This window comes from Oncorhynchus gorbuscha, linkage group LG01 (assembly GCF_021184085.1).
Source record: "Oncorhynchus gorbuscha isolate QuinsamMale2020 ecotype Even-year linkage group LG01, OgorEven_v1.0, whole genome shotgun sequence".
Taxonomy (NCBI): domain Eukaryota; kingdom Metazoa; phylum Chordata; class Actinopteri; order Salmoniformes; family Salmonidae; genus Oncorhynchus; species Oncorhynchus gorbuscha.
In genome coordinates this window covers 84,618,365-84,637,278 of record NC_060173.1, presented here as the reverse complement: position 1 = coordinate 84,637,278, position 18,914 = coordinate 84,618,365, and the positions used below count along the sequence as shown (strand labels likewise).

At 44.6% G+C, this 18,914-nt stretch overlaps 1 protein-coding gene across 1 annotated transcript in view; it reads right to left on the bottom strand.

Moving 5' to 3' along the window:
• The window catches only part of mao (monoamine oxidase), an 81,891-nt gene that overhangs the window by 8,183 nt on the left and 54,794 nt on the right, over positions 1 to 18,914 (bottom strand). The window contains exons 4-11 of the mRNA XM_046363110.1: positions 11,244 to 11,348; positions 11,005 to 11,096; positions 10,613 to 10,754; positions 2,394 to 2,543; positions 1,494 to 1,653; positions 646 to 742; positions 493 to 546; positions 272 to 329 (exon numbers count right to left, since the gene is read on the bottom strand). Of these exons, the coding sequence (XP_046219066.1) occupies positions 272 to 329; positions 493 to 546; positions 646 to 742; positions 1,494 to 1,653; positions 2,394 to 2,543; positions 10,613 to 10,754; positions 11,005 to 11,096; positions 11,244 to 11,348 (858 nt within the window). The remainder of the gene's footprint in view (positions 1 to 271; positions 330 to 492; positions 547 to 645; positions 743 to 1,493; positions 1,654 to 2,393; positions 2,544 to 10,612; positions 10,755 to 11,004; positions 11,097 to 11,243; positions 11,349 to 18,914) is intronic.

Here is an 18,914-nt window from a genome sequence, read left to right as displayed (position 1 = left end):
CAGTAGTTGTAGTCATAGTAGTAGTAGTCATAGTAGTAGTAGTAGTCATAGTAGTAGTAGTAGTCATAGTAGTAGTAGTAGTAGTAGTAGTAGTAGTAGTAGTAGTCATAGTAGTAGTAGTAGTAGTAGTAGTAGTAGTAGTAGTCATAGTAGTAGTAGAAGTCATAGTAGTAGTAGTCATAGTAGTAGTATTAGTCATAGTAGTAGTCGTAGTCATAGTAGTAGTAGTAGTAGTAGTAGTAGTCATAATAGTAGTAATGGTTCCACTCACATGCAGAGCTTCCTCTGAGCCCAGCACTCTGGAGTAGATCTCACAGATCCTCTTCTTCCTACAGGGGACAACAACCATCTTTAAGGGTTAAGGAAGGGATAGGGTTAAACTCTCAATGCTAGTACACATGGACATTCCTCCTAGCATAGTATACACATGATGAAGTGAAGTAAAACACACTGTAGGTACTGAACACGTTAAACAGTCAGACAGATGTTTACCTCTCCTCTCTGGTCAGTTCACATAGCTTCCTACACTTGCGGGCCAGGATGAAGCTGTGATAGAGGAACCGGAGAAATACAGTTATTACCACAGTTTCGTGTTCTCTATGGGTACTCATACTGGGATGCAGGAAACTAAATATCTGTGTTTACCCCATAATGGCGGGCACAGTCCCATCAGGCTTTGTGTCATCCAGAGTCAAGCTGATGGGGGCCTCTTCCTCCTCGATCACCATAGTGCCACAGTACCCTGAGAGAGGGGGAGGAGTGAGATTCAGGAGAGAAAGAGAACAGGAAGAGAGAAGGGATCAATAGACAGGAATAAGGAGGGCAGGAAGAGAGGAGAGAGAAGGGATCAATAGACAGGAATAAGGAGGGAAGGAAGAGAGGAGAGAGAAGGGATCAATAGACAGGAATAAGGAGGGCAGGAAGAGAGGAGAGAGAAGGGATCAATAGACAGGAATAAGGAGGGAAGGAAGAGAGGAGAGAGAAGGGATCAATAGACAGGAATAAGGAGGGAAGGAAGAGAGGAGAGAGAAGGGATCAATAGACAGGAATAAGGAGGGAAGGAAGAGAGGAGAGAGAAGGGATCAATAGACAGGAATAAGGAGGGAAGGAAGAGAGGAGAGAGAAGGGATCAATAGACAGGAATAAGGAGGGAAGGAAGAGAGGAGAGAGAAGGGATCAATAGACAGGAATAAGGAGGGAAGGAAGAGAGGAGAGAGAAGGGATCAATAGACAGGAATAAGGAGGGAAGGAAGAGAGGAGAGAGAAGGGATCAATAAAACGGATAAGGAGGAAAGAAAGAGAGGACATCAATCCCTCAGTCCTTCATTTATTTCTCCATGTTATCTCTCTAGTATACCACATATTTGATGACAGAGACCACGGACCCTCCCTCCCTCCCTCCTTACAATTCTTCCTCCACAAGTTAGCTCTGTAGTATACCACATATTTGATGACAGAGCCCATGGACCCTCTCTCCCGTCCTCACTCCTTACCTTTCTTCCTCCAGAAGTTCTCTCTGTAGTAGACCATACACTTAATGACAGAGCCCATGGGGACCCTGTGGATCAGCTGGTTTCTGAGCGGGGGCAGCTCAGGGTTAAAGTGCATCTTCAGGTTCAGACCAGGGGCGGTCGCCACAATCACATACTTCGCCTGGGAGAAACAAAACACACCAGAGAAGAGTTGAGGCCTACGTGGTGTGTAGTGTGTACCTCTCCAGTTCTCCCTGGGTGACTAAGCAGCTCTAGGGTACTTCTGCTTAATGGGTTTTAACAGGGAAAGAGGATGTGGTCTGGATAGAGAGATGAAGACCAGCTTACTGACAACAATGTCCTCAGGCTTACACACACACACACACACACACATGCACTCCCGCCCGCCCGCACACACACAAATGCAGACAAACATACGCACGCATGCAGGCATGCACGACACACAGGCACGCACACATAAACTAAGGGGCCCTGTAAGTACAGAGTTGTATGGATAAATGAAGGATTACTAGAATGTTCCAGGAGTTCTAGAATGTAGATGTACATTAGTCACAACATGGACCTTATGAGGTGTCATGTATTATGAACATCCGAGCTCTAGATGGCAGCAGAGGCACAACCTGAAATCAGTAGGTTACAACACAGTGGAATGTGCCCTTTATAAACCGTAACTTGTTTTTTTTGCTAACTTACCAGTTACCTGTAAGTTACTGAAAAAAGTTACTGTAAAAATTAATGTTTTCTGGAAAGATATGGTAACATACTGTTACTTTTTTTTACAATAACTAAAAGGTAACTGGATGCCAGTAAGTTACCGTAAAAACAAGTTGCATTTTCTTACAGTGTGGGCTGACATCATCAATAGGTTGATGGATCGGAGACGACTGCTCTCTCACTCACCCTGTATGTTTCCTTGTTGAGAGTCTCAACCTCGACCATGTCCCCTGTCTGGTCGATCCTGTAGACGGGAGATTCCATCTTGACACACTCACCCAGCTCCTTGGCCATACACTCACTGATCTGGCTGGAACCGCCCACAAACTTCCTCTCCTGAAATGTAAATACTGTATCATCAGTCATATGAATCAAATACACGCAATGGTAATAAGGCCTAACCTGCTCTGCGACTGAACCCGTGCTGCTTCCAGCCTCGGTGTGTTTGTGTAATGTACAGAGGGTTGGGAAAAACACAAGACAGGAAAAGGCACCTTTATTTTACAGTGGACTATTACTGAAGTGCAATACTTTTGACAGAGTTAGATGTAGTATTTTCTATTGGCTGAATCCTAATGTCAGAATACGCGCTATCCTAATCCTAATTACATCAGTGCTAGATTTACACCCTATGAGACATGAAATTGTTGTTCTGTTCCTTTTTCTGCCTCCCTAAATATACCTAAGACACTCAGACCCCCTGGGGCAGTTGACTGATGTTTCTGTGGTGAGCTGTCAGACCCTCTTTTAATCTAGGCTGGCCTTAGAAGACAGTACAATAACACTCATTTAAACTGTCGCGAACCAAAATCAGTCAGGTAAGCGGGTATATTGGAAAGTGAGAGTGGGTCTTGGCAAGGCCACATTACAAAGTACACAACGCTGAGTAACCTTTGACCCTCTCCATATGGTTAGTGTAAACTTCCCTCAGCTTTCTCTAATAGGAAACCCATTGTGTGCCTTCCACTGTGAGATTGGGCCAGCTATAACAACAGGGTCTCAAGGCAGGTCAAAAAACGGATGTTGGCAGTGGGAAATTTCTGCATGATTGTAAGGGATGTTATACTTTCACCTGCAACCAAGAACAGTTGTTTGTTTCAAAACACATGTACACATATAGTTGTTTTGAGTTGAACAGATGGATAGGGATTTGGACTACAGCATAGCGGATCTTTATTATGCATCTGCATACCATAGCAGTACTCTACTGAGGACAATTTATCTGCAGAGAATATGCAACTCTGCTTGGCATGCATGGCAATTGACTTCAACATAGGAGCAAATGCAATTGACCTCAAAAAGGAGGGCAAATGCTATATCAACTCATGACAAACTTTCTCTATTGCTCTACCTGGAGAATAAACACACTGGATGAAAACATTTGGAGCCAGAGAGCGGGGCGGACCAAACAGGAAATGAAAGTGGATGACCTCACAACAACATTCTCTAATTACTTCAACACATCCCCTTCAACCGTCACCTAGGCAATGGAGCCACTCAGCTTTTCAAAGTAAACCAGAATAATGGGTTCTCCCTGGGCTCTGAAGAACAGCAATTGTGGAGGGAGGGATTATTCCTATAAATTAGAGAGCAGGGTATGAACAAGGCTAATTGGGGGGGGGGGGTGAAGGACAGCTTGTAGGGCCAGGGAATGGTAATACTCTAGAATCCAAATGAGAATGTTATTGTTGTGGAATGTTTTGTGCTAACATGGAGGATAGTTTTCTGAGCTCAGTCCAGAGGCTTCTGTGTGAGAGGCTCAGCACAGCAAACCCAAGCCAAAAACAGGGCAAACTTCTCCTTATTCTATGTAGGGTTCTTCATAGAACCCCCTGTATATGGTTGTACCTAAAACCTTCTATGAAGGGTTCAGCATAGAACCCTCTATGAAGGGTTCAACCAATAACCATTTTAGCATCTAAAAGTTATTCCGGGAACCCTCTATGAAGGGTCCTACCGAGAACACTTTTCTCTTGGTAGTATTCTTAGAACCATCAATGAAAGGTTCCACCAGCATTATTAGACTTTAAAATAATTACATATATCATACAACCTTTCTTTGAAGTTCTATCTACCCTAACACAGTGGTGTTAGGAAGCTCCTGGTTTACAGGCCACAACAGGCCTGCAAATCACATTATGTTGGCTTGCAAAGTGAAATTGGAATTTTTTATCACCTGCATTCAGAATGACTGCCAGGGTAGGGAAGATGAACTACCTCATCATCTAAACTGGAACAACCATCCCAGTAACGGGTGCAATAAATAAATCAAATCAAATCCAATTTTATTTGTCACATACACATGGTTAGCAGATGTTAATGCGAGTGTAGCGAAATGCTTGTGCTTCTAGTTCCGCCAATGCAGTAATAACCAACAAGTAATCTAACTAACAATTCCAAAACTACTGTCTTATACACACAAGTGTAAGGGGATAAAGAATATGTACATAAAGATATATGAATGAGTGATGGTACAGAGCGGCATAGGCAAGATGCAGTAGATGGTATCGAGTACAGTATATACGTATGCATATGAGATGAATAATGTAGGGTATGTAAACATTATATTAGGTAGCATTGTTTAAAGTGGCTAGTGATATATTTTACATAATTTCCCATCAATTCCCATTATTAAAGTGGCTGGAGTTGAGTCAGTGTGTTGGCAGCAGCCACTCAATGTTAGTGGTGGCTGTTTAACAATCTGATGGCCTTGAGATAGAAGCTGTTTTTCAGTCTCTCGGTCCCAGCTTTGATGCACCTGTACTGACCTCGCCTTCTGGATGATAGCGGGGTGAACAGGCAGTGGCTCGGGTGGTTATTGTCCTTGATGATCTTTATGGCCTTCCTGTAACATCGGGTGGGGTAGGTGTCATCTTCACTAGATGCTGTTCTTCCACTAACCTCATTGCAACTCCCCTCCAAGTCTCCGACCACTACCTTGTATCATTTTCCCTCTCGCTCTCATCCAACACCTCCCACACTGCCCCTACTCGGATGGTATCGCGCCGTCCCAACCTTCGCTCTCTCTCCCCCGCTACTCTCTCCTCTTCCATCCTATCATCTCTTCCCTCCGCTCAAACCTTCTCCAACCTATCTCCTGATTCTGCCTCCTCAACCCTCCTCTCCTCCCTCTCTGCATCCTTTGACTCTCTATGTCCCCTATCCTCCAGGCCGGCTCGGTCCTCCCCTCCCGCTCCGTGGCTCGATGACTCATTGCGAGCTCACAGAACAGGGCTCCGGGCAGCCGAGCGGAAATGGAGGAAAACTCGCCTCCCTGCGGACCTGGCATCCTTTCACTCCCTCCTCTCTACATTTTCCTCCTCTGTCTCTGCTGCTAAAGCCACTTTCTACCACGCTAAATTCCAAGCATCTGCCTCTAACCCTAGGAAGCTCTTTGCCACCTTCTCCTCCCTCCTGAATCCCCCCTCCCTCTCTGCAGATGACTTCGTCAACCATTTTGAAAAGAAGGTTGACGACATCCGATCCTCGTTTGCTAAGTCAAACGACATCGCTGGTTCTGCTCACACTGCCCTACACTGTGCTCTGACCTCTTTCTCCCCTCTCTCTCCAGATGAAATCTCGCGTCTTGTGACGGCCGGCCGCCCAACAACCTGCCCGCTTGACCCTATCCCCTCCTCTCTTCTCCAGACCATTTCCGGAGACCTTCTCCCTTACCTCACGTCGCTCATCAACTCATCCCTGACCGCTGGCTACGTCCCTTCCGTCTTCAAGAGAGCGAGAGTTGCACCCCTTCTGAAAAAACCCACACTCGATCCCTCCGATGTCAACAATTACAGACCAGTATCCCTTCTTTCTTTTCTCTCCAAAACTCTTGAACGTGCCGTCCTTGGCCAGCTCTCCCGCTATCTCTCTCTGAATGACCTTCTTGATCCAAATCAGTCAGGTTTCAAGACTAGTCCTTCAACTGAGACTGCTCTCCTCTGTATCACGGAGGCGCTCCGCTCTGCTTAAGCTAACTCTCTCTCCTCTGCTCTCATCCTTCTAGATCTATCGGCTGCCTTCGATACTGTGAACCATCAGATCCTCCTCTCCACCCTCTCCGAGTTGGGCATCTCCGGCGCGGCCCACGCTTGGATTGCGTCCTACCTGACAGGTCGCTCCTACCAGGTGGTGTGGCGAGAATCTGTCTCCTCACCACGCGCTCTCACCACTGGTGTCCCCCAGGGCTCTGTTCTAGGCCCTCTCCTATTCTCGCTATACACCAAGTCACTTGGCTCTGTCATAACCTCACATGGTCTCTCCTATCATTGCTATGCAGACGACACACAACTAATCTTCTCCTTTCCCCCTTCTGATGACCAGGTGGCGAATCGCATCTCTGCATGTCTGGCAGACATATCAGTGTGGATGACGGATCACCACCTGAAGCTGAACCTCGGCAAGACGGAGCTGCTCTTCCTCCCGGGGAAGGACTGCCCGTTCCATGATCTCGCCATCACGGTTGACAACTCCATTGTGTCCTCCTCCCAGAGCGCTAAGAACCTTGGCGTGATCCTGGACAACACCCTGTCGTTCTCAACCAACATCAAGGCGGTGGCCCGTTCCTGTAGGTTCATGCTCTACAACATCCGCAGAGTACGACCCTGCCTCACACAGGAAGCGGCGCAGGTCCTAATCCAGGCACTTGTCATCTCCCGTCTGGATTACTGCAACTCGCTGTTGGCTGGGCTCCCTGCCTGTGCCATTAAACCCCTTCAACTCATCCAGAACGCCGCAGCCCGTCTGGTGTTCAACCTTCCCAAGTTCTCTCACGTCACCCCGCTCCTCCGTTCTCTCCACTGGCTTCCAGTTGAAGCTCGCATCCGCTACAAGACCATGGTGCTTGCCTACGGAGCTGTGAGGGGAACGGCACCTCAGTACCTCCAGGCTCTGATCAGGCCCTACACCCAAACAAGGGCACTGCGTTCATCCACCTCTGGCCTGCTCGCCTCCCTACCACTGAGGAAGTACAGCTCCCGCTCAGCCCAGTCAAAACTGTTCGCTGCTCTGGCCCCCCAATGGTGGAACAAACTCCCTCACGACGCCAGGACAGCGGAGTCAATCACCACCTTCCGGAGACACCTGAAACCCCACCTCTTTAAGGAATACCTAGGATAGGATAAGTAATCCCTCTCACCCCCCCCCTTTAAGATTTAGATGCACTATTGTAAAGTGGCTGTTCCACTGGATGTCATAAGGTGAATGCACCAATTTGTAAGTCGCTCTGGATAAGAGTGTCTGCTAAATGACTTAAATGTAAATGTGTCCTGGAGGGCAGGTAGTTTGCCCCCGGTGATGCGTTGTGCAGACCTCACTACCCTCTGGAGAGCCTTACGGTTGTGGGCAGAGCAGTTGCCGTACCAGGCGGTGATACAGCCCGCCAGGATGCTCTCGATTGTGCATCTGTAGAAGTTTGTGAGTGCTTTTGGTGACAAGCCAAATTTCTTCAGCCTCCCGAGGTTGAAGAGGCGCTGCTGCGCCTTCTTCACGATGCTGTCTGTGTGAGTGGACCAATTCAGTTTGTCTGTGATGTGTATGCCGGAACTTAAAACTTGCTACCCTCTCCACTACTGTTCCATCGATGTGGATAGGGGGGGTGTTCCCTCTGCTGTTTCCTGAAGTCCACAATCATCTCCTTAGTTTTGTTGACGTTGAGTGTGAGGTTATTTTCCTGACACCACACTCCGAGTGCCCTCACCTCCACCCTATAGGCCGTCTCGTCGTTGTTGGTAATCAAGCCTACCACTGATGTGTCGTCCGCAAACTTGATGATTGAGTTGGAGGCGTGCGTGGCCATGCAGTCGTGGGTGAACAGGGAGTACAGGAGAGGGCTCAGAACGCACCCTTGTGGGGCCCCAGTGTTGAGGATCAGCGGGGTGGAGATGTTATTGCCTACCCTCACCACCTGGGGGCGGCCCGTCTGGAAGTCCAGTACCCAGTTGCACAGGGCGGGGTCGAGACCCAGGGTCTCGAGCTTGATGACGAGCTTGGAGGGTACTATGGTGTTAAATGCCGAGCTGTAGTCGATGAACAGCATTCTCACATAGGCATTCCTCTTGTCCAGATGGGTTAGGGCAGTGTGCAGTGTGGTTGAGATTGCATCGTCTGTGGACCTATTTGGGCGGTAAGCAAATTGGAGTGGGTCTAGGGTGTCAGGGAGGGTGGAGGTGATATGGTCCTTGACTAGTCTCTCAAAGCACTTCATGATGACAGAAGTGAGTGCTACGGGGGGCGGTAGTCGTTTAGCTCAGTTACCTTAGCTTTCTTGGGAACAGGAACAATGGTGGCCCTCTTGAAGCATGTTGGAACAGCAGACTGGGATAGAGATTGATTGAATATGTCCGTAAACACACCAGCCAGCTGGTCTGCGCATGCTCTGAGGGCGCGGCTGGGGATGCCGTCTGGGCCTGCAGCCCTGCGAGGGTTAAAACGTTTAAATGTTTTACTCACCTCGGCTGCAGTGAAGGAGAGGCTGCATGTTTTGGTTGCAGGCCGTGTCAGTGGCACTGTATTGTCCTCAAAGCGGGCGAAAAAGTTAGTTAGTCTGCCTGGGAGCAAGACATCCTGGTCCGTGACGGGGCTGGTTTTCAATTTGTAATCCGTGATTGACTGTAGGGTTGACCCTGCCACATACCTCTTGTGTCTGAGCCGTTGAATTGAGATTCTACTTTGTCTCTATACTGACACTTAGCTTGTTTGATTGCCTTGCGGAGGGAATAGCTACACTGTTTGTATTCGGTCATATTTCCGGTCACCTTGCCCTGATTAAAAGCAGTTTCAAGTGAATGCTGCCATCAATCCACGTTTTCTGGTTTGGGAATGTTTTAATCGTTGCTATGGGAACAACATCTTCAACGCACGTTCTAATGAACTCGCACACCGAATCAGTGTATTCGTCAATGTTGTTGTCTGACGCAATACGAAACATATCCCAGTCCACGTGATGGAAGCAGTCTTGGAGTGTGGAATCAGATTGGTCGGACCAGCGTTGAACAGACCTCAGCGCGGGAGCTTCTTGTTTTAGTTTCTGTCTGTAGGCAGGGATCAGCAAAATGGAGTCGTGGTCAGCTTTTCCGAAAGGAGGGTGGGGCAGGGCCTTATATGCGTCGCGGAAGTTAGAATAGCAGTGATCCAAGGTTTTGCCAGCCCTGGTTGCGCAATCGATGTGCTGATACAATTTAGGGAGTCTTGTTTTCAGATTAGCCTTGTTAAAATCCCCAGCTACAATGAATGCAGCCTCAGGATGTATGGATTCCAGTTTGCAAAGAGTCAAATAAAGTTTGTTCAGAGCCATCGATGTGTATGCTTGGGGGGGGAATATATACGGCTGTGATTATAATCGAAGAGAATTCCCTTGGTAGATAATGCGGTCTACATTTGATTGTGAGGAATTCTAAATCAGGTGAACAGAAGGACTTGAGTTCCTGTATGCTTTTGTGACCACACCACGTCTCGTTAGCCATAAGGCATACGCCCCCGCCCCTCTTCTTACCAGAAAGATGTTTGTTTATGTCGGCGCGATGCGTGGAGAAACCAGCTGGCTGCACCGACACCGATAGCGTCTCTCCAGTGAGCCATGTTTCCGTGAAGCAAAGAACGTTACAGTCTCTGATGTCCCTCTGGAATGCTACTCTTGCTCGGATTTCATCAACCTTGTTGTCAAGAGACTGGACATTGGCGAGAAGTATACTAGGGAGTGGTGCACGATGAGCCCGTCTCCGGAGTCTGACCAGAAGACCGCTACGTTTCCCTCTTTTACGAAGTCGTTTTTTTGGGTCGCCGGCTGGGATCCATTCCATTGTCCTGGATGAAAGGCAGAACACAGGATCCGCTTCGCGAAAGTCATATTCTTGGTTGTACTGAGTTGACGCTGCTCTTATATTCAGTAGTTCTTCTCGACTGTATGTAATGAAACCTAAGATGACCTGGGGTACTAATGTAAGAAATAACATGTAAAAAAAACAAAAAACTGCATAGTTTCCTAGGAACGTGAAGTGAGGCGGCCATCTCTGTCGGCACCATCTCTATATAAGTCCAACTACTAACAGATTGGATTAGTTTAGAAAACAAACAATTCTGAAAATCTCCCTGCAATAGAGCATGCTGGGAAATATAATATATGTTTCTATGTAGAAACCTTCTTGCCTTCCAAAGAACCCTTTTTGCCATCAAAATAATCATTATTGCCAAAGAATCATCAAAGAACCCTTTCTTCCAAAAATGGTTCTTCGGATGTGAAAGGGTTTAAGGTTTGCCTTTGCCTTACAAAGAACATTTGTATTTTTCTAAGTGTGTAGAACCCTATATGGATATGTAAGAGCCAGTCCACATGGTCAGAGAGATAACAAGACAAGACCAGACCAGACAGACAGACAACCAGCCAGACGGACAGTTGTGTACAGTACCTGTCCTCCGTTGGTGGTGGAGAAAATCCTCATGGTCCCTCCACACTGCTTGACGTACCAGAGGAACCACAGGGCCGACACCTCGTGGGGTTCAGAGGTCACGTTCACGTTCACAAACAGAGTGGCAAACCGCCTCGCAGAACTGTGAGGAGAGGGAGTAGCATGCACACACACACACACACACACACACACACACACACACACACACACACACACACACACACACACACACACACACACACACACACACACACACACACACACACACACACACACACACACACACACACACACACACACACGTAATCACTCAATCACAAAGACTATAAAAAGTGATGCTCCATGGGGTTGAATGGTCCTGTGTGTATTGTGAAATGGGTGTAGTACAGTACTTGGTCCAGCAGATCTTGTCAAAGAGCTGCTTCATGGTCATCTTGTCCCACTCCTCAGCATGGGGAGCCCTCCATGGAGCCTCTCTGGGGATCTGGAACACACACACAAATACACTATGAGGGTGGGACCATCAAGTATCAATAGCTAGAGACTAGGGAGTAGGGGTTTGTTTGGGATTGGGCCTGAAATGTAGAGGGGATGGCAGCACTAGACAGAAAAGGATGCTGTGTGTGTTTACCTCGCTGCCCATCTCATCCATCTTCCTCCACAGGTTGTTGTAGTCCATCAGGGCAAATGGATTCCACATGGGGGGGAAGGAGCCTCTGAATGGGTAGGACTTTCCCTGTAGGACACAACATGCATGGGAGAAGACATGGAAGGGTTAGTTAGCTTCAACATCTTCATCATCCTCCTCCTCATCGTAATATCAATCTTCATCATCATCTTAGTCTTCGTATTCATCATCCTCATCCTCCTCCTCATCATCATCAGCAGTAACAGCATTATCTTTATCATCAGCATCATCATCATCATCACTATAGACTAAGAGTGATTGAACTGAACTACACATTTGTATTTGTATCTATTATGAATCCCCATTAGCTGCTGCCAAGGCAACCAAATACGGCAGTGACGACATTATAACAAAAAAATAACATTAAAATACATTTTACAACAGATTTCACAATACATTAAGTGTGTGCCCTCAGGCCACTACTCTACTACAACACTATCCAGATGTACGTGTGTGTATAGTGTGAATGTTATGTGTGTTTGTATCTGTGTATTTGTACCTTTGTGTGTGACTCTTTACAGTCCTCACTGTTCCATTATAAGTATTTGTTCTGTTTAAAAAAAATCAGATTCTACTGCTTGCATCAGTTACTTGCTGTGGAATAGAGTTCCATGTAGCCATGACTCTATGTAGTACTGTGCACCTCCCATAGTCTGTTCTGGACTTGGAGGCATGTCTTGTGGGGTATACATGGGTTTCCAAGCTGTGTGCTAGTAGTTTAAACAGACATCTCTACGTGTACATTTAACGGCCAGCCGTGCTGCCCTGTCTGGACCAGTTGTAATTTTCCTAAGTCCCTCTTTGTGGTGCAATAACACTAGGACCTGTAGAACCTGCCTTGTTGATATTGTAGTTAAGAAGGCTGAACAACACTTTATTATGGACAGACCTCTCCCCACCTTAGCTACTGTTGCATCAAAATGTTTTGACCATAACAGTTTACAATACAGGGTTACTCCAAGCAGTTCAATCTCCCAAACTTCCACATTATTCATTGCAATATTTAGTTGAGGTTTAAGTGAATTATTTGTCCCAAATACAATCCTTTTAGTTTTTGAAATATTTAGGGCTAACTTATTCCTTGACACCAATTCTGAAACTGACTGCAGCTCTTTGTTAAGCGTTGCAGTGATTTCACTTGCTGTTGTAGCTGACGTGTACAGTGTTGAGTCATCAGCATACATAGACACACAGGCTTTACTCAGTGCCAGTGGCAGGTCATTAGCAAAGATTGAAAAAAGTACGGGGCCTAGACAGCTGCCCTGGGGAATGCCTGATTCTGCCTGGATTATGTTGGAGAGGCTTCCATTAAAGAACACCCTCTGTGTTCTCTTGGAAAGGTAACTCTCAATCCACAATATAGCAGGGTGTCTAAAGACATAAGATATACTGTAAGTTTTTCCAGCAGAATACTATGATCGTTAATGTCAAAAGCCACACTGACGTCTAACAAAACAGCTCCCACAATCTTTTTATTATGAATTTCTCTCAGCCAATCATCAGTCATTTGTGTAAGTGCCATGCATGTTGAATGCCCTTCCCTATACACATTGATCTTCTGCCTTCTCTCTGACAGAGGGAGCTGTGAGGCAATCCCTACCCCACAGCTAGCTCCATTGGGGGCGGATTACGATAAGGCAGCTTGCTTCATATTTCACTCCAGATCAAAGATAGCAGCTAATTGCACATTCAGCAAGGCAGATAAGATTATCTCAATCTGATGCTCACACTATTTCTCAACCCCTACAGGTTTGTAAAGTAGTGTAGAGTTCATTTATTTGTGATTTCTAGACATTTCCATTGAAAGTGGGGCTTTAGAAAATAGACTGGGAAAGCCATATCAGTTCATTCAACAGTGTGCGTTTGTGTGTTTCTGTCTGTGTTACTCTTATATAACTATTAATCACTTAGGTTGACAGTTAAATGGGTCTACCTGAAGGCCCATTAAACATATAACTACTAGAGAGAGAGAGAACGAGAGACAGTGTCTGAAATAGAGTACATAGACAATGGTGAGGAAGCTGTGGACCTATAGACCTTATACTGTACTATAGTCCTTATACTGTACTATAGTCCTTATACTGTACTATAGTCCTTATACTGTACTATAGCCCTTAGTCCTGAAGTGTTTGATATAGGACCTTTAGAAAATACAAGTTGGTTGACCCCAGATGAAAGCATCTCTGCGATGCACTATATATTGTTCCTTGAAAAAGTAAATGAATGTCTGTATTTCATGAAACTCAGACTAATGACTTGATCTTGGCTATTCAAGTACACATTTTATGAAAGACATTCTTTGTACATGCTTTTCTAAAACTGCACTCATCTTACAAAGTTGTTTCACAGTTCCTCTGGGCACGCTAAACCCAATCTGAGCCTGATTTATTTTAATTAAATTTTGGTCACAACATCAACGTCTACTTATCCAAAGCTTCTTAGGGCCTGCTCTCAGGACATGCAAGAATAGGGCTGAAGAACTCAGCATAAGTACATGTGCAACATACAAAAATATATATCAAACTTTCTGCCCTCTCTCTTTTATTAGGTGTTCCTTATGTTTGGTATACTCAGTATATAGTTAGTGATTAACTAGTGACTATTATGATATATTCTACAGTATGGCATTTGTCCTAGTTACTATCAATGGAAAGTCCAAGTCTTGATGAAAAGAACTACGGTTGTAATGTGTCCTTATCAGTTACAACCGATATCGCACCTGATTTATCCACATGACATTAGCTAGTAAAGTACAGTACTGAGATAAGGACACATTACAACCGTAGTTCTTTTCATCAAGACTTGATTGAATCCCTGAGCTGACAAGGTAAAAATCTGTTGTTCTGCCCCTGAACAACCCACTGTTCCTAGGCCGTCATTGTAAATAAGAATTTGTTGCCTAGTTAAATAAAACAATTACTCATCCTGTATGTATATGCTGTATTCTATGCTGCTTGGTCATTGCTCATCCATATATTTACATGTACACTTATTCCATCCCTTTGTGTGTATTAGGTAGTTGTGGTGGAACTGTTAGATTACATGTTAGATATTGCTGCACTGTCGGAACTAGAAGCTCAAGCACTTCGCTACCCTCGCAATAACATCTGCTAACCATGTGTATGTGACCAATAACATTTGATTTGATTTGAGGGTGGGCGCCTTTTGATGAGGTGCACTACCATGGCAACCAGCCAGGAAGGTACCAGAGTGAGTGTACATGCAGATCTCAGACATAGAGATAGTGGCTAAGAAAACACCGGCACACAGGGCTTCCGCTGAGCTGCTGCTAACGTCAGAACTCAGAGTCGAGCTGCATTACAACATCTTAAATGAGGAACAAATATCCCTTTCAGAAAGGAAACCATTCATTGAGGAAAATCAGCTGGAAACATGTGATTTCACACGGAGAGACACACTGTATTTAGAGCCCATAAGTCAGTGGAGTCTCGAGTTTGACGTGTGATCCTGCAGCCCACATTCGTAACTGCTATCTACGTTATTCCACATGCTTGTGGCATGTCCGGCAGGCTGTGGCAGGCTGAAATAGATCATGTCAATAAAACTACAGTGTGACTAGAGTGACTGGACTGAACTAACACTCACATTGATTCATGTCTACTTCCCTGTAGCCAATCAGAGCACTTGGTTACTCTAAGAATGGGAGCTCCTCAGAAGCATGTGAACTATAGTGACGCATAAAGACCACGTCCAGTTCTTAGTGGTTTGTGTCTACAGAAGCTAGACAGGCTAGGGTTAGGGTTGAACTGGGATGTGGACATGAAGCTAGGGTTGAACTGGGATAAGTACTTTATTTTCTCTTTCAAAACATAATTTGGTTAATCATGTTTGACTCCATTTGTAACAAGTTTCAATATATATATTTTTGGTAGCATTTCTATATTGAAGATTGAAAAAGAATTTGGTGCATTTTTCCCCATATTCCATCCAGTTCGCTTTATTTTTGATAATATATTACACTGGATCTGTCACGCCCTGGTCGAAGTATTTTGTGTTTATCTTTATGTATTGGGTCAGGCCAGGGTGTGGCATGGGGTTTTTGTATTGTGGTGTGTTTTGTCTTGGGGTTTTGGTGTGTATATATTGGGATTGTAGCTAGTGGGGTGATCTAGCAGAGTCTATGGCTGTCTGGAGTGGTTCTCAATCAGAGGCAGGTGTTTATCGTTGTCTCTGATTGGGAACCATATCTAGGCAGCCATATTCTTTGAGTTTGTCGTGGGTGATTGTCCTTAGTGTCCTTGTAACTGTCTAGTGTTAGTTTGCACCAGTTTAGGCTGTTTCGGTTTTCGTTACGTTTATTGTTTTGTAGTGTTTGTGTTTAGTGTGTTTTCTTCATTAAACATGAATCGTAATCTACACGCTGCGTTTTGGTCCGACTCTCCTTCACCACACCTAGAAAACCGTTACAGGATCTTTCTTGAATAAGTTCTTCCATTTGTTTTTCCTCTAACTTATTCTGTGCCTCTATGGTACAGTTTTTATTGCTATCTAACTAACTGTTAGTCTTTCAATTTCCTTTGTTAATATGGACTCTTTTGATCTAAATAGTTTTTGTTTTATAGATGAGTAGTGAATTGCATGGCCTCTAAAGGCACACTTAAAAGTGTCCCATACAATAAGGGGATCTGCTGTACCTGTGTTATGTGTGAAAAAGTCTGTTATAAATTATTCTGTCCTAGTTCTAAACAACTTATCATCTAGTAGGCTTTGATTAAATTTCCAATATCCTCGCCTTCGTGGAAATTCTGTAAGAGTAATATATATGCCAATTATGTGATGATCCGACCGCATTCTGTCCCCTATCAACACTTTTTATGAATGTATGGCAGAAGAAAGTAGTCAAGATGACTAGCTTGATTAAGCCTCCGCCATGTATATCTCACTAGGTCAGGGTATTTAAGTCTCCATATATCCACTAATTCCAATATATCCATGACATTCATGAGGGTGATAGTTTGTAGTGTGATTTCCTTTCCGGTCCATAGAGGTATTTAAGACCATATTAAAATCTCCCACCATAATAATAGAGTCTAGTGTTGCTTATAGAGTTGATAAATTCTTATATATTTTTTCAAAGAAGCTTGGATCATCATTATTCGGACCGTATAGGTTAATAAGGCATATCTGTTTATTGTCCAATAACATATTTAAAATAATCCATCTACCTTGAGGATCTGTTTGGACAATTTGCACATTTGGATCAAAATTACTGTTAATTAAAACCGTCACCCCTTTTGAATTTCTTTGCCCATTGGAGAAATATATTTCACCCCCAGTCCTTTTTCCACAAAACTTCATCTAAAATTGTTGAATGAGTTTCCTGTAAACAATATATATTATATTCCTTCTCTTTTACCCAGGTAAACGTCTTTTCTTATTATCTGCTAGGCCATTACAATTGTAACTGGCTGTACTTATTTCACCACTTACCATAATGAGACACAACTTTCAATTCTATTTATCAAAATATATGTTTGTAAACGTACCATTAAAAAGTAACATGATAATTGAGTGTCTATATAACTGTACCATGATATTTGCATTGCTACTAAGTAAACCTCCAATTGGTCCCCACTATTCCACCCACTAAAAGCCCTCCTCATCCCGAGTTGGGTTGTCATCCCAATGCCCGGCAGACCACCCCTGACACACCGTATCCCATAGCCCTGAAAAGACTGGGATCCATCCTTCGAAAAAAGCACTCAGTGCCATTTACAGAACAGAAGTAGATCAACCGCCAAATGCATTTCCATCGCCCTCACCTTGATTTGTATTATATATAGCCATCAAAAAATTAGCTAATTAGCTATTAATATTTGTAGTAATGTAATTTGGACGTCATACGCAAACCGATTCTACATGTACAAATGGCCGCAAATGTCGGCAGTCAGACACCCACTGGCAGGTGGTCCCTAAAACACATCGTGCCAAATGAATGGCGCATCAACGACAGACAAATGGCAGAACATCACTCAATGCTTTCTCCCTAAGTTAAGGGGATGTGAAGAGGAATCCACTTTAGACTATCGAGACGTAGGGAAGGAGATGTGAAGAGGAAGGCACCTTAGACTATTGCGGTGTAGGATAGAAGATGTGAAAAGAAAGGCATCTATAGACTATTGATATGTAGGGAAGGAGATGTGGTGAAGAAGGAAAGGGGGATACCTAGTCAATTGTACAACTGAATGCATTCAACTGAAATGTGTCTTCCGCATTTAACCCAACCCCTCTGAATCAGAGAGATGCCTCCTTCTTAAACGACATCCATGCCCTCTGCATTTAACCCAACCCCTCTGAATCAGAGAGATGCCTCCTCCTTAAACGACATCCATGCCCTCTGCATTTAACCCAACCCCTCTGAATCAGAAGGGAAGGGAAGGAGACGTGAAGAGGAAGGCACCTTACACTGTTGAGATGTAGGGGTGGTTCTGGGCATGCCCAGTAGAGAAGGTTTGAGTGATGTCATGAACACAGCGATATCATCCACATGACCACTATGCTGCATTTTAAACATTTCTTATCTCATTCTCTGCTGTGTGTGTGTGCGTGGGGGTGAAGGGCATACCAATGTGTGTGTGTGTGTGTGTGGGGGTGAAGGGCATTGCAATGTGTGTGTGTGTGTGTGTGTGTGTGTGTGTGTGTGTGTGTGTGTGTGTGTGTGTGTGTGTGTGTGTGTGTGTGTGTGTGTGTGTGTGTGTGTGTGTGTGTGTGTGTGTGTGTGTGGTGAAGGGCATACCAATGTGTGTGTGTGGGGGTGAAGGGCATACCAATGTGTGTGTGTGGGGGTGAAGGGCATACCAATGTGTGTGTGTGGGGGTGAAGGGCATATCAATGTGTGTGTGTGTGTGTGTGGGGGTGAAGGGCATTGCAATGTGTGTGTGTGTGTGTGTGTGTGTGTGTGTGTGTGTGTGTGTGTGTGTGTGTGTGTGTGTGTGTGTGTGTGTGTGTGTGTGTGTGTGTATATTCATGTGTGTGAATGACTCCAAAGTGAATGACTCCATGTTTAAGCGTATGACTCCATACATAGGAAGGGTGGAAAAAATACCCAGTTTTCAAAGTTGAGTAAAAGTAAAGATACCTTAACAGAAAGAGACTCAGAAAAAAGTGAAAGTCACCCAGTAAAATACTACTGCAGTAAAAGTCGGAAAGTATTTGGTTTTAAATATACTTAAGTATCAAAAGTAAAAGTATAAATCATTTCAAATTCCTTATATAACACATTCCAACACTCAGACATAATTTTCAAACAAAGCATGTGCTTAGTGAGTCCGCCAGATGAGAGGCAGTAGGGACGACCATGTTCTCTTGATAAAGGGTGTGAAGTGGACCATTAACAAGTACTTTTGGGTATCAGGGAAAAGTACAATCATTTCTTTAGGAATGTAGTGAAGTAAAAGTATGTGTCAAAAATATAAATAGTAAAGTAAAGTACAGATGGCCCACAATATACGTAAGTAGTACTTTAAAGTATTTTTTACTTAAATACTTTACACCACTGTATGAAACAAAGGCCCATACAGTAGAAACAGGAAGAGAAATGCCTTCCTAACCAGTTCGGAGAGCCCATTGAGTTACAGCAGCGAGAGTAGGTTA